The sequence below is a fragment of the Lepisma saccharinum genome, chromosome 4, assembly GCF_977018435.1.
Source record: "Lepisma saccharinum chromosome 4, izLepSacc3.1, whole genome shotgun sequence".
Classification (NCBI taxonomy): Eukaryota; Metazoa; Arthropoda; class Insecta; order Zygentoma; family Lepismatidae; genus Lepisma; species Lepisma saccharinum.
In genome coordinates this window covers 63,831,973-63,848,574 of record NC_139232.1, presented here as the reverse complement: position 1 = coordinate 63,848,574, position 16,602 = coordinate 63,831,973, and the positions used below count along the sequence as shown (strand labels likewise).

Sequence of the window (16,602 nt, the reverse complement as noted above, 5' to 3'; positions counted from 1 at the left end):
AATATTGAGTGACTCTCAAAGTGTATTACGGGCGCTTCAACCCTCTTACAAGAATCTTTATAAATTATACCCTTATATTATCAATAGAATTCAGTTAGTCCAATCAATACAGAAAACTTGAAAAGCCATCGAGTTTACTTGGGTTAAAGCACATAGTAATATTACAGGCAATTCCCATGTTGATGAGTGTGCAAATAAATCTGTGTCGTTTCCAAATATTAGGCAGTTATCATTATATTATACTGATGAACTAGTAACAGTTGGTGAATCATACAGATCAATTGCTCAATTGAAGCCACATGATGGCCTCCCCGATGCGCAGTGCGCGTCGCCTTGTAATCAAGGGGTCCCGGGTTCGATACTCGGTGGAGGCACATAGTGGTTCGGATCCCACTTTAAACTGTAGGTCCAGTTCCAATTAGCCTTAATGTGCATGAAGTAGACTTAAAACACCAACTCAATCAATCAAGCCACATGAACCATGGTTTCATCCTGTCGGTGGTACAAGAAATATAATTGTAATAAAAAACAGACTGAGATCAGGACATTTATGTACTAAACAACATTCATTCAGAATTGGAATAACGAATAATACGATATGTGAGTGTGGCTAGGAAAGTGCAGATGAGCGTCTTGTAATACTGGAATCTCCAAAATATAATAGGAAAAGAAATAAATACATTAAACAAAACTTTATATAATTTAAACCTTCAATTTCCAATAAACGTCATGAGCTTGGTTGTCAATCCAGATGTTCGAATGGGACATAGTTTGTTAACGTTCTTAAGAAAATGTAAGATTCAATTGTATAGGGAAAATATTTTATTTCTGTTCTGAATATTCTTAATACAACTTCTGTGAAATAATGGGGAGGGGGATATGAAGATTATTTAAATGTGCAGCAATTATGTATATTCCAAAAATAAATCATGGGCAAAAAAAACAGCTTAAGAGAGCTGTTAGGTCTAAAATGAAAGGATTGATTGATGTCGGTAATGGGAGTGAATGGCGAAAGCACGGATAGTATATAATATTGACGATTTTCAACATTCATCAGAGAGTAGCTCGAGCGAATAGAGCAAAAGGATGTAACTCTCCTTGTGTGAACGGCTCCAGCAGTTGGCTTAGCCCAAAGAGGACAGCTACTTGGTTGAGTTTCTTCCTACCCATCGACATACAACTTACTCGGCCAAAACAAACAGTTTCGGAAAGAGACTCTTCCTGTAACACTATGAAGTTTGTAGAAATTCCCGAAATATAGGAGTATTTACTATGAAATGAAATAAACGGTAAATAAGGAATTTGTGTAGGTATGTCCGAAAATAGGTTTTAAGTGTAACAAGATCAATTATTATGCATTCTTGCAATGCCTATGTAAGAAACGTCACGCCTTACAGACCCACGTAGAGTAACTTGGAATAATTGTTATAACAACAACGGCTTGTGAAACTTCTATATCTTGTGATTGTTTTAACGGTTTATTGATATCAAAACAAATAAATACGTATAATAATCGTCATACACTGTTCTAATTAAAGGCAGTGGGCATTGCAAAGGGACTTTTAGGTACACAAAGGATTGTGGGGATACGGTTGTGGAGATAATATGACCAGCACACGTTACGGTCATCTCTACCTTACAGGGTTGTTCCCGAAAGTCATAAATGAGAGACTGGGTGTGCCCCAGAGCTACAGGAATATTGTTGAAAACATTTCAACTTGAGTTGTTTTTAAGTCCGCTTCATAATCACATAGGCTAATCGGAACTGGAGCTACAATTTAAAGTGGGATCCGAACTGGGAATCAGACCCGGAACCCCGTGAATACAAGGCGACGACGTTACCACTACGCCACCGGGAAGCACTATTCCAATTTGAGATAACACATTCCGGGAAAAAATCCAGAGTCAGACGCCCTACCGATTGTACCACCGGCTATTATACGAGGACTATTTTTTCTTCAACCTCCAATGGCGCCGCTAGGTGGCCCGTGAAGCGCTAGGAAGCGGGGCGTCACGCAGCGTGAATGGCGTCCCCCCTGCCACTACCACCTCCACTGCCAAGGCCAACGCTTCTGTTGAAGCTGAGCGACGGGCGCGTAGATATGTCTGCTACAGTCGACTCTCCCGCCAAGTGTGAGGTGCGTAGTGGGATACGATTTATACAAGCAGAGGGGCACAATCAATGCGGGTGCATAGTGTGATACATTACGCAGAGCCATCCAGAACAAACGGAGGGGCATGCTGTCTTCAGGCATTGTCTTGCTTCATGACAATGCCCGACCGCATGTTGCTGCATCAACCCAAGACCTTCTTCAACGATTCCACTGGGAAGTGTTTGTTCATCCCGGCGACGAAGAAGTGGTTGGAAGGACGGCGCTTCAACACCAATGAGGAACTTCGGGACACCGTGCAGATCTGGCTCAACAGGCAGGCGGCACCTTTTTTTGCCGAGGTTATTGGAAAGCTGGTGCATCGGTAGGATAAATGTCTGAATCTTCTTGGTGATTACGTTGAAAAGTAGATTATACGTGTATGTAACTTTTGTCAATAAACCCATTTTGCTATTAACTGTGGTTTTGATTTCTTGCTCTATCGGAAGTTGATAAAAAATAGCCGTCGTATAGGGTATTTCACATGGTCATACTCACCCAGGGAGAGCAGCGCTGGCCAACTTGGTAGGTATGACTGCTACGGGTTTTATCCGGTGTGGGTGATTTCATGTAACAAATTTTCAAGCCATGGTCTCCGCATGATGCGGCTCTGGGGTTCACCCGGTCTCTTTAGAAATGTATACCTGGAGGAGTAAAGGCTGTCGGAGTATGGTGCTGAACTCATCACCTCCCCAAATGACCGAGATTGTGAATGTGTGGAGCCCTACCTTCCAAATCTTACCATATGACTTCACAGCACGTTTTACCCTTTTATCTTTTACCATACGCACCCAGGAAAAGCCGATACAGCCGATGGCATCGGCCAACATATCGCCAAGTATGCTGGGGTAGGAGTTTCCCGACGGGAAGTAAGCGTGGAACCTCGGATGCTGCCAATGGGTCACTCCCGGCATGATCTTCTCTTCGACGTCCCGCATGATGTCGTCCCAGTCTTCCGGCTTCTGAGGGGCCTGCCTGGGCAGGAGGTCCTTGAGGTATCCGGGCTCTATGGACGGGGTCACTCGCCTGGAGCCCAGAGAATCATTGTACTCGCAGATGTAGTCTATCATCTCCTTCCCTCGGATGCGGAACTCGCTGGTGTTCATGTTTGCTTCTAGTCTGCAAAACAAGAGTAGAATCAGGCTGCTATGTAAGAGATGAAATAGCATTTGGTTTCTCAGTTCTCTCATTAATGTCCCGCGTTCGATTCTCAGCGAGGGGCACATTTAACTGCTTCGGATCACTGTAGGATCGGTCCCCAATACTGCCTGCGACTTGGAATTTATTCAAGTCTTAAGTTAATAGCGATGAAGAAATTGATGATGAATAAGATTACGGAATAGAATTAAATGTCTAGAAAAGCAAAACAATGGAAGCTATTACAGGCGGAAAGAGATCAAGAGGTAGACCCGGAAGACATTCGAAAGGAATAGAAGAAATAGGACAAATGAAAGGTAAAGGAATAAGAGAAATGAAGGGATGGCAAAGGAACGAGAGAGATGGAATGAGTGGATAGAGGCAACCCCGACGCTATAAGGTAAAAGGAGAAAGAGGAAGAAGAAGAATGAAATGTCTGCGTCCTTTGTCAAAGATACGAGGAATGATCGAATAAAATATACAAAGCCTGTAAATTCCAGTAGGCATTCATTAGGTGAATACAAACTAACTCGAATGAAAGGATACTTGATACACTACTTCTCAACATAGTCTTCCCTCCGGTTCAGGCATTTTCCCAGTGCTTCCCTGTCTCATAGACATTGGAGTCCTCTTGTCGAAGCCAAGGCCTTACTTCGAGCTGCTGCACATTCTCATCCGAGTGAAACGGGAGTCCTCAGAGATGTTTCCTCAGAGAACCAAGGAGATGGCAATCGTTCGGAGCGAGATAGTGAACTTATTGCAATGACGAAGTTCTGCAGCTCGAAATAAGGGCTTGGCTACGACAAGAGGGACCCCAATTTCTATGAAACAGGGTCGTGAACTTCATGAATCACTGGGATACATGCCTGAAGAGGAGGGAAGACTATGTTGAGAAGTAGTATATCAAGTATCCTTTTACTCGAGTCAGCTTGTATTCACCTAATAATTACCTACTGGAATCATTCCTCGTACAATCCCAGAATTCGCCTGCAATGATTGAGGAGGAACCTGCTTGGATGGTCGGTCTCTCTCGGATTAAAGCTACGATGATTCGGATATGAGTACCCTGCCTGAACCACTAACCCAGCATTTAAAAAATGCCGCCTCGGTAATTGAGGATGTTGATTGGTCGATTCTGAATCACGTGCCGATTGTTCTGGGTCGACTTTATTTGCGAGTGCTTTTATGAATTTCATCTATCGTCATTGTTGCAATTAGCGCAAAGTGGCAGATGTATATTTGTTGTGCATGGTGATCTTATCCACACCTAATTTATAAACATAAGATTTTTGTATTTCCCAGACAGGAAATTTTGACACAAAAACATTTTGTAGAACCTTGAAAAAAATCCAGGTGCATAGCAACATGCTAAACTTCTTCGCACAGTGGAGTGTAAAAGGTAACCTTTTTCGAAGACACTCGAATGTCAAACTATCTTCCACATATAACACCATCGACTAACGGGGCTCTGGCGTCTAGACTCACAGCCAGTATGATTCTCTGCGACACTTGTGTTGTGTCCTCTCCATTCATGATTGTGAATATCGTTTCATCAGTTTCATATGTTACGACCTTACTTATTTTGTAACTTTGCAATTCCATGTTAAAAGAAAAATTGATATAGTGTTACCTCGAGTTATTGTTAATGTCTATGATACTACATGTTGTGACGTAAATATGAACGCGCCAATCAAGGCGTTGTTGAACTAATGCATTAACCTTTCTGTAGCAATCTAATGAAGTCAGCTCGCTTAAGACAACGGGCATTTATTATGATGTAAATATAGATTTTCCAATCAAAGATTATCAATGTTTGATGAACTAACCTAATTGTAATTAAATAATGGCGGAACATTTAAATTTGTATATTTCCAAAATGTAAGATTTTATCAACGTTAAATAAATAATTGTTAACTCATGTGAATATGAAAACTTTCTTTGTAAATTATTAATAGCCAAACTATGTATTTTTCAAATATCCTTCTGTTGTAATTTGGAATATTGAAATAAGAAATTACCTAAAGACAGGTGATCGAGGCTGGAACTTTGGGTATAAATACGAAGCAGTTTGGTCTGTGAGGAGGTCTGTTCTGGTGTCAGTCTAGGAAGAAGTGAATAGGTGCAAGCCGCTCTTCTGTAAAACCTAGACTGGCCAAATAGGAACGGTCTAATCTAGGAGGAAGTGAATAGGTGTATGCCGCTCTTCTCTAAAAACCTAGGTTTGGACCACCCTAGTTTGACCTTTCTAGTAAGTTTTAAATTATCTTCTAACAATTGATCTCCAAGTTCCAGTTACGAGTTACCTAACCACTGGCTGTAAGTACTCAAGCGGCAAATAAACATTTGATAAAACTTCACGACTTTGGTTGGATTTGTTCTGCACCTACCCTGAAGATAGGTTTCAGTGTAGACCCTTAGAGCCTCAATGCTCCCGACTATAGGAGTAAAGGGTGAGGAAAATTACTAGGAACGTAACACATATTATCACCATTCATTATCATCTTCGCTATTAACCCAAAAGTGACAGAAAGCGAAGTAAAATCGATCAATATATCTTTGCACAGTGGTGTTCTTGCTTTAAGTAATGCCATTGGACTTTTTCCCCCGTTTAACCACAGAGCTATGAACAAAATCAAACGTGTCACAACAGCGGTTTAAATATCTAACATTGGAAAAATTATAAATTTGCATTTTATATTAAAGCACGGTCCATTTAATTCTTGCCACTTCGGTGGCCGAGAGTATTGAGCGGTCGACTCGCTGTCGATGGTTCCCGGTACGAATTCTGTCCTAAGATAATTTCATCCTCATGGTCACAATTAGCCAAAAGTTACCTAAAAAGCACGTTATAATAGAAAATACGTTAAACAAATTTGCCAATTCCTTACCATGGCTCATTTTCGAGAATAGAAACTGAAATCGCTCGCATTATATACGAGTGCACTAATCGTTAGGCTATCCAGGAACTAATAGGCCCTATATATAATAACATCAGTTGTTCTATCATGAGACTATCACAGATTTCTACAGAGTTGTGACACCATCAATAACCTATTAGTTCTTCCAGTTCCAGTTATGAATGTGCGAATTATTTGGTTGCTCCAACCCAGGCATTGTTTGAGATCATCTTTGCGTTGAGGTTTAGTAAGTGGTCCAAAAATTGATCCTGTGAATTCTATTTTCACGTTAGTGAATGGCCTCTTTATCCTCACCTGGCGGTTTCCCAAGATGCACTTCGCATTACATCACTCCAACAATGGGGTTAGCGCTGCGAAGAAGTGGGCAGCACTGAACGGGTGCCTGTATTGCTCAGGTACGACTGAATCGAGAGGAGTTCGGAGCATAAATAAATAGTTGTAGGCGCAACCACGAATTTTTGTCTGCGGGGGGCAAGTACCAGGATAAACGTACCAACAATAGGTAGTATAAAAGTATATAATATAAACCCGAGAAATGATGAGCCCCCCTCAGGCAGATTTGGCTACACTTAAAACTTGCTCAACATGCCCATATGAGCTTTTTGCTCAAGTGTGGTACTCCGTCTAATCCAAGATTTTTGTAAAAATGCCCTCGGGAAGTTCCTGTGAAATGATGAGCCCCCTCAGATTGATTTGTCCACACTTACAAAAGGCACTTCTGTCAGATTGTTGTCCATAAGCTTGTTAAAAATATGCCCCTCTTGATATTTTTTTTGCCCACACCTAAAACTAAGCTCTTGCATCATGTTATGCAACAAATTATGATGCAAGAGCTTTTGTATTATGCAACAAATTATGATGCAAGAGTTTTTGCATTGTGCAACAAATTATGATGCAAGAGCTTTTGCATTATGTTGTGCAACAAATTATGATGCAAGAGCTTTTTGTATTACATATCAGTTAGTATTGAGAGAGTGGCTGAGGAGTACAGATGTGTTGTTGCAGTGCTCCTCTTATTTTTTTTTAAAAAACACAAAAATATAGCAGATTTGTATAAATTGAATTATAGGTTTGTTTGATTCAATATATAGAATTTTCTAATATATTGAACAAAGGGTTTATATTTGCCCTAGTTTGTTATACAAGATCAATACATGACACATGGTATTAGGTCAATGCCTTTCCATGCACATCACGACATGCCTGTGCAGACATGCAATTGTGAAAGGTCAGTGCTTCAGTGGATCAATACTTATTCTATCTTTGTGCATGTAGGCTATCCTGTACAACCTGTCATAGGTTTATTAAGTATAGAGTTTTGATTTGAACCCCAAGAAATTTTATATAAATACCAAAGCCAAAAATATTAACACACATACACACACACACACACACACTAAGTATACAAAGCACATTGCTGAACCCAACTGATATTTTTTATTAAGCATAGAATTTTGATTTGAACCCCAAGAAATTTTATATAATAAACAACAAAAATGCCAAATCAAAAATATTGTAATCAATGCAATAAGAATATAACCAGCCCCAATTGGGCTAGGCATCAAAGGAATTGTAATCCAGACAAATGCAGAACTCCCACAAAAATATGCCCTAAATGCCATAGAAAATATAGCATGGAATACTTCACATATAAACATAAAGGTACTTGCTCTGCACAGTCATCAATATTGCCCCCTCAACCATCTACATCTGGTCTGAAAAGGAAGCATGAAGCACCTGTTAATGTTAGAGCAGCAAAGCAGCCACGCTATGCACCACCTATCCATAGCAGTTTTGCTGGCCAATTAAGGGATCACTGTTTTAAATCAGAGCCAAGATGTGACATTAAGAATTTTTTGAACAGTATAAATCCTGATGTGCAGGCAATTCTAAATGCACAAAATGGCTCTTATAAGCTGTCCCTCAAATTGTTTACACAATATAAGAAGCCAAATGGCACAAAATTTACACAGCCCCACATAACAGAAACTGTAGCTATATATTCAAATACAAATTCAGACAAAATAATAAGCAGTTTGATAGATCAATTGAATATTAAACACTCTGAATTTGCTGGAAACGAGTCAGGATGGAGCCTATGCGGATCTCCACACAAGTTATATATTAATATTTCTGAATTCAACCCATTACAAGGATCTACATATGTGCCTTTACCTGCCAATATTAAAAACAAAAGACCCGTGGTTAACATAGAAAATAATGACGAGAAATGCTTTTTGTGGTTTATTTTAGCTGCTTTGTATCCAGTTTCAAGGCATCCTGAGCGAATAAGTTATTATAAACAACATGAAAATGATTTTGATGAAGCAATGGAGGGTTTAGAATATCCAATGTCTGTTCAGAATATTGATAAATTTGAAAAAAAGGCCAGGGATATTAATGGTAAACAATTATCTATTAATGTATTTATTTGTTCTACTGGCCGTGGCAATTGCTTGATAGCACCTCTCAGAATCAGTACATTTGATGATGATTCTGCTGTTCCGATTGATCTGCTCTTAATTGAAGAGGATGGCACATATCATTACACTTTGATACATAATCTTGAAGCTTTAGTCAGAAAGCAACTAGACAAATCTAAGACAATATTCAAGTTGTGCAGAAGATGTTTAAGTGTATTTGATGGTAAAAAAATAATAAATGGTGTTTGTAAAGTGAATACAGAAATTGCTAAAAACAAGTTAATTGAGCATCTGAAATACTGTGGCAATCATAAACCTGTTCATATGGTGATGCCTAACCCAAATGAAAATGCCAAATTCAAAAAATTTGAAGCCTTGTTGGAACACCCAGCATATATAGTCTGTGATTTTGAATCAAACCTACCTCAAACCCCTTGCATTCTGTAGCCCAGATCCTGATGAACCTTCAATTACATCATACCAGTTACATGAACCTTCTAGTTTTTATTATGTGATTGTACAGGATGGTGTTGTTAGTAAAGAATATTTATACATGGGAGCAGATGCCATCAAAGAATTTGCACATAGAATAGAAAATGAGTGCCATGACATAGCATCTAATATCTTATTAAAATCAAAACCCATGTTGCCTTTAACAGAGAAACAGATTGAAGATTTCAACAATGCAGAAAAATGCCCGGTATGTGATTCTGAATTTTCAGATACAAATATAAAGGTGAAACACCATTCTCATGCAGATGGTAAATTCTTAATGGCCCTGTGTAATAGCTGTAATAATAAGATCCAGAGACCAAAATTTGTCCCCATATTTTGCCATGGTGCATCCAATTATGATTTTCATCATTTGATCAGGTACGAGGGGTTTGACAAGCAGAATTTAAATATATTTAGCTGAAAATAATGAAAAATATATTGCCATTAGCAAAATAATTAAAGTTAATAGTGTTCCTATTCACTTAAGATTTCTTGATTCCTACAGAATTCTGTCTGCTAGCCTGGCTACACTGGCCAGTCAATTATCTGATGATCAATTCAAAATCACATGTGCTTTGTTTCCAAATCAAGACCTGAAATTAATTAGGCGGAAGGGTGTATATCCATATGATTATGTTACAGATTTTTCTAAATTTGATGAGTGTTCTCTGCCACCACAACAAGAGTTTTACAGCAAAATCAGAGCATCTGGAATCACTGATGACGATTATCACCATGCCCAGTTGATGTGGAACAATTTAAAATGCCAGACATTTGGTGATTATCACAAGGCATATTTAAAACTTGATGTGACCCTCTTAGCTGATATACTTCAGGCATTTAGAAAATCTTCCATGCAAAATTATAAGCTGGATCCAATGTATTTTTACAGTGCTCCGGGCCTAGCATGGTCTGCAATGTTTTTAAACACTAAAATGCAATTGGATCTGATCCAGGATCAAGATATGTATCTGTTTATGGAACAATGTATAAGAGGAGGCATGGTGCAAGGTTCTCAGAGATATGCCAGAGCAAATAACAAATATATTCCTGATTATGATCCAGCACTGCCATCAAATTATATACTGTATGTAGATGCCAATAGCCTCTATGGTTATGCTATGATGAAAAAACTGCCATATGCAGGGCTTGAGTGGGTTGAAGATTTGAATATTGAAGATCTTAAGGATTTTGATGACAGTAACTATGGCCTGTTCTTAGAGGTTGATCTGACAATTCCTGATGATTTACACAACACATTTTCTGATCTGCCCCCAATTCCTGAGGTTGAGTGCTCACCTGGCTCTAAACAAAAGAAATTGATGATGACTCTAGAGCCAAAACAGGGTTATGTCATATATTACAAAAACCTCCAGTTCCTAATAAATCATGGTGTCCAAGTGACCAAAGTTGGCAAAGTTTTGAGGTTCAGGCACTCAAGATGGTTGAAACCATATATTGATACAAACACAGAACTTCGAACATCTGCAATGAGCTAATTTGATAAGACCTTGTTTAAATTGATGGTCAATTCTGTGTATGGCAAAACAGTAGAAAATGTCAGAAAATATACTGATGTTAAATTAATTACTGACCCCAGCCGGAGCAAAAAATTGATTGCAAAGCCCAACTTCAATTACAGAAGAATTTATGATGAAAATATGACACTTTTCAACATGAAAAAAACAAAGATTAAGTTTGATAAGCCTATTTATGTAGGGGCTGTGATATTGGAATTGGCCAAATTACACATGTTAAAATTGTTTTATAATGTGTTGAAGCCTTTTTATAAGGATCGTGTAAAACTGATGTACATGGACACAGATAGTTTTGTTCTTGATATTCAAACAGAAGATGTTTATCAAGATATAGCACAGCCTGAATTGTTTAAATATTTTGATACCACTGAACATTCAAAAATTAAACCCCACAACAAAAAGGTGCCTGGCAAGTTAAAAGATGAGACACTTGGTGATGTTATTGTGGCATTTGCTGGGTTAAGGGCCAAGATGTACAGTTTTGAAACATGTAGTGGCGCTGTTGCCAAAAAGGCCAAGGGCATTGGCAGAGTGACTGTAGACAAAGAGCTTGAATTTGAAGATTACAAAAATTGCCTCAAATTATGTAGCACAATCAGAACATCAGAATCCAGAATTCAGAGTGTGGATCACTTGTTGACTACAAATATTGTAAGAAAAGTGGCTCTGGATCCACATGATGATAAGTGATGCATTTTATCATGTGGCATACATACTCTACCATGGGGTCATTGTGATTTGAAAAGTGGCAAACAATGCCCAATTACAAAGGATGATTTGAAATAAATAAACATGCCTATGAACTTATTTGGGTTCAAAAAACAGGCTATTATGGACCTGCCAACACCAGCATCCTCTTCTGATATAATATCTAAACTAAGTGCTTTGTTAATTATTCATCTGAACAGCATACTTACAGATGTTGATGATGAAACAGGTAAAACATTGTACATATTTAACAATAATTTAAATCATTACCAATTACTTGTAGGTGGTCAATTACAATTTATTACAACCCCCGAGGGTAATGTCAAGATTTCAATAGGGAGAAATATTTATAGAATTAAGCACTCAAACATGATTTCTGGCACTGTATATACTGTTTCTGCTGGTGACTGCTTATATATTGAGGTCCCGGGATCATATGACAAGCTTATACCTTTTTTATAGAATTAAGAATCAGATATTCAATAATAAATAACCACTAAAACAAAATGCCTAATGATATATTTGGCCATACAAGACATGAAGATCACAGTGATGAGATTCTGATGCTTGATGTCAGAGTCAAGAAATTAAGAAGTGATTTACAAGCTTTACAAACCACACTCAATGCCAGTCTTCAACTAGAAATTACAAATTTACAATCACAATGCATGGACCCTCTTCTTAAAATTGATTCTGAACTCAAATTGCTGCTTCAAAAATATACTGACTTGGCCACATTAGATAATTTTCAAAATTTAGAAGAAGCTGTAGCAGCTCTTCAAGCCAAATTTAAGACCCAGGCCACCAACTCTGAGCAATTGAAACAGCAATTGGAAGAGCAGATAAATAATGTCCAGACACAGCTCCAAACAATTGTCAAAAGCATAAAATCACAAGAAGATTTTGATCTAGTGATTTCCACTCTAAAGGAACAGATTCAATCACTGGAGATACCTAATCTGGACCCTCTGAACAATGCCATAGCCGAGGTTAAAGAAAAAATTGAGACACTTGAAAATTTTATGAACAACTTGCCATCTTCTGATGCTTTGAGTGCAATAACTCGGAGTGTTGCCAACATTAAGCTGCAACTTGAAACATATGAAGATTTTGGAAAAATTCAAAGTACCATAACCCATCTTGAGGGTACAATAGCAGCAGTGCAAAGTGATTTGACAAATGTGCAAGAATCTCTAGAATCTCGCCTGCCTGGTATTGTAGACACCCTTGCCAGTGTCCAGCAACAGATCACAAAGCTTGAAAACCTCAACACTGAATCTGAGCTATCTCATTTTCATCACTTGATCGATGATATCCAAACAAGCTTGAAATTTTACAACAATCAACACCCACTCAGGCTGATATAGCCCTGCTCCAAGATGCTATGCGTGGTGTGGTTGATGCTTCTGAATTAAATGATGTAAAATTGGCACTTGAATCTTTGCAAAATACTGTATCAAATCTGCCTACATCACAGGAACTTAAAAATATTAAGAGAGCTGTGAATCGCATATTGAAATCAGAAGATATCAAGAATATCCAGACAGAGATCAAACAACTCACTCAGACAGTGGCCACTCTACCAATTAATCAACATATTAATGAACTGCATGCCCTGTTTGAGGATATCAGAAGACAAGTCCATGATCTTACTGCTCAAAATTCAAAATTGGCAGTTATTGAAAATTTGCAACAAATTGTAGCTAATATCAAGCAACAGCTAAGGACCATGGAATCCAATCAAGCAAATGCTCTGTCTGTTTTTGCCACCCAGCTTCAAGAGATTGTGCAACAATACAAGAAAATTGTTGTGGACATAAAAATCAAGCCAGGCCATGATGATGTTGTTAGGACCATCAATGAGCACCTTGAATCTGTAACAAGCAGATTGCTTACAGCAGAAAAAGAAATAACAGGCATAATCGAGAATCGTAAACATACAGTAATTCTTGAATTGTACAGCATCCCCAACAAAGAATATGATTCACCATTTACACCAGGTGGCAAAATATATATGCTGTCCCCTGCACAATTTTATTACCAGTTTTTGTTGGGGGCACACTGAGACCAATCAAGATCAAATATTGGCTTCAACCACAGGCACACCACTACCCCACCTTATCAATAACAAATGCTGACAACAAAGCAAAAATTACCAGTGTAGAGTTAGAGGATTTTACAGATCCCAATACATTAGAAACATCTTATGCTGAAGATGATGGCTCTCTGGAATTTCATATACAAATAGGAGACAAATTATATTTAGAAAATCCTGTAGTATCAGCTGCTGAACACCCTATAGTTGCAATATTCCTGTTTACATATTATGTCTAGACAAATTATTGTTGATGAATTACACAGACAAGCGAGACATAATTATAAGAGACAGCCAGTAGTTACAAAAGGCATAGATGATTTATGGCAGAGCGACTTGATTGAGATGGCAAGTGGACAGCTGAAAAACTTAGACAAAATCAACAAGGGCTACAAGTATCTACTTACTGTAATAGACACATTTTCAAAATTTGCCTGGGCTGTGCCACTCAAATCCAAGACTGGAAAATGTGTTACAGAAGCCTCAATCATCAATCAGAGTGGAAGATCACCGCGCTATTTGCAAACAGATAATGGCAAAGAATTTTATAATTCTGTGTTCCAACAATTTATTAAAAGCCAGTCAATACAACATTATTCGAGTTACAGTGATCTCAAGGCCTCAATTGTAGAGAGATTCAACAAAACCCTAAAAAATCTTATGTATAAACAATTTACACTTCAAGGTAATTATAAATGGCTTAATATTCTTCCAGAACTTCTACATAAATATAACAACTCGGTCCATTCCACAATCAACATGAAACCCTCTGAAGTAACTTCATCTGATGAGCAAAAATTGATCAGGACTGTTTATTATCCTAGATACCAGCCAACAACAAGAAAGGCCAAATACAAGGTGGGTGATCAAGTAAGAATCAGCAAATATAAGCACTTATTCAAAAGAGGCTTTACAAGAAACTGGAGCACTGAATTATTTACAGTGGTTCAAATTAAACCTGGGACCCTTAACACATATATAATAAAAGACCACCGAGGAGAAATTCTCAAAGGCAGATTCTATGAAGAACAACTCAGCAAAATTAAGCAGCGTGACACATATCTCTTAGAAAAAATCATCCGCAGAAAAGGCAACAAGTTATTTGTCAAATGGCTAGGACTTCCAGAACACAGCTGGATCGATGCAGACAAAGTGATAATATGAGCACCTGGGATGTTATAAAAAGGCTGCCAGAACCTGAACAGCAGATTAAGAGAAATGGCAAGTTGCTGCCTGATAATATTAGATGTCTTATTGTTGGGCCATCAGCTTGTGGTTAAACTACACTAATGATTGATAATTTTTTATTGGCACCCAACTGGTTAGACTGGAAAAACAGGCACTTGTATGTTTTCTCTAAGAGCTTGGAACAATTAAAATATCAGCAGCTGATGAAGCTATATGATGGACTGGATATAGCCACTTTTGAATCAGATGTTAAGCCACTTCATGAATGTCTCGATAATTCTGTTGTTGTGTTTGATGACATTATACTGGATACTGTTGTTGTGTTTGATGACATTATACTGGATAATCAAAACAAGGTTAGAAATTTCTTTACACAGGGCCGACACAAAAACATTGATTGCTTCTACCTGGCACAGACTTTTTCTAAAATACCGAAGCAGCTGATCCGAGACAACAGCAATTTTATATGTGTGTTTCATCAAGATCATACCAACCTCAAACACATACATGATGAATATGTAGGTGGGGACTTGAGCTACAATGATTTTTCCAAGTTTTGCTGTAGGTGCTGGAACCAGGACAGTTATGGGTTTGTCACAATTGATATGACAAGAAAACCCAATAGTGGCAAATACAGAAATAAAATCAACAATTTTCTAGACATTGAAACATATATAAATAACCATGAAAAGGCCAATCATTGATGATCTTAAATTAAGAGATTATCTTGTAAAAAGATTTAAGGGATGGAAATCAGAGAACCGAGGAATTTATGAACAACACAAACAAACAGAACAGCCTATTATTGATGCTATTAGTGAATTAGGTAAAAATATCAAAACTGTTACAGAGCAAAATCAAAATTTGATCACAGAGCTTGTACCTGTAGCTGCTAGGAACATATTAGATTATCCAATCACCCCACTTTCCAGTATTCACACACCTAGTCCTGTTGCTCCTCGAAGAATTGAAGCTAGTCAGGATCCTTTTGAATTGGGTATTCTTGCTCAAAAATATTTAAGCACACCTAAAGACAACAAAGATGAGGTTTTTGGCTTATATGCCGACACAGAGCGTGATGGTAGCATCATACATAGAATTGGCAATTTTAGAGTAACATTTATGGGAGATGATCTAATTGTATATTCAGAATCTCATCTTGGAGAAAAAGGTGGTTTTGTTAAATATCCTGGCACACCTGGATTGTGGGAACTGATGACTAGGAAAAGGCCTGGCAGCTATACAGATCAAGACTATGAGCACTACAAGGAAGTATTAATAAAATCAGATGCTCTATACCAGAACAATGATCCCACACAAAAAAGAGTTAAGTCTAGCAGTGGAGCAAAATACAACTACTTAATCAAGCCCATATGGTCACAAATCAAGACAGGTAGTGGAATCAAACAATACAACACCCTGCCTAAAGAATTTGTCTGGGTTGATGATGTCAGGAAACTTGTAGATAGGTTGCTGGTGATAGCTGGGGAGGAAAATGCTGGCAACCACAATTTTTACAATGAAAAGGTTGGAATTATGGACATGATAAGCACTAAATTGTCTAATTTTATAGTGAATGACACTAAGGGGATTGGATATCTTATAAAAATTATTAATACTCTACCACCTAAATTTTGGAATATTTCTGAGGGCCGGGGACTGGTTAATGACATTATAAACAAGCTGCCATTTGAACTACACATTCCAGGCTATCAGTATTGTGGTCCAGGCACAAAATTGGAGCATAGATTAAACAGAGGTGATCCTGGTGTTAATCCCCTAGATGCTGCTTGTAGAGACCATGACATAGCATACAACACACATTCTGATCTTGACAAGATACATGTTGCAGACAAAAAATTAGAAGAGGCTGCATTTGGTAGATTTGTAAGCAAAGATGCTTCTTTGAGTGAGAGAATAGCAGCATTGGGAACCACCATAGCTATGAAC

The 16,602-nt window shown here is 38.1% G+C and overlaps 1 protein-coding gene across 1 annotated transcript in view; it reads right to left on the bottom strand.

The window, feature by feature from the left end:
* Nucleotides 1–16,602, bottom strand: part of LOC145986522 (aromatic-L-amino-acid decarboxylase-like) — a 67,833-nt gene that overhangs the window by 43,366 nt on the left and 7,865 nt on the right. The window contains exon 2 of the mRNA XM_083120631.1: nt 2,942–3,269. Within this exon, the coding sequence (XP_082976757.1) occupies nt 2,942–3,256 (315 nt within the window). The 5' untranslated portion in view covers nt 3,257–3,269. The remainder of the gene's footprint in view (nt 1–2,941; nt 3,270–16,602) is intronic.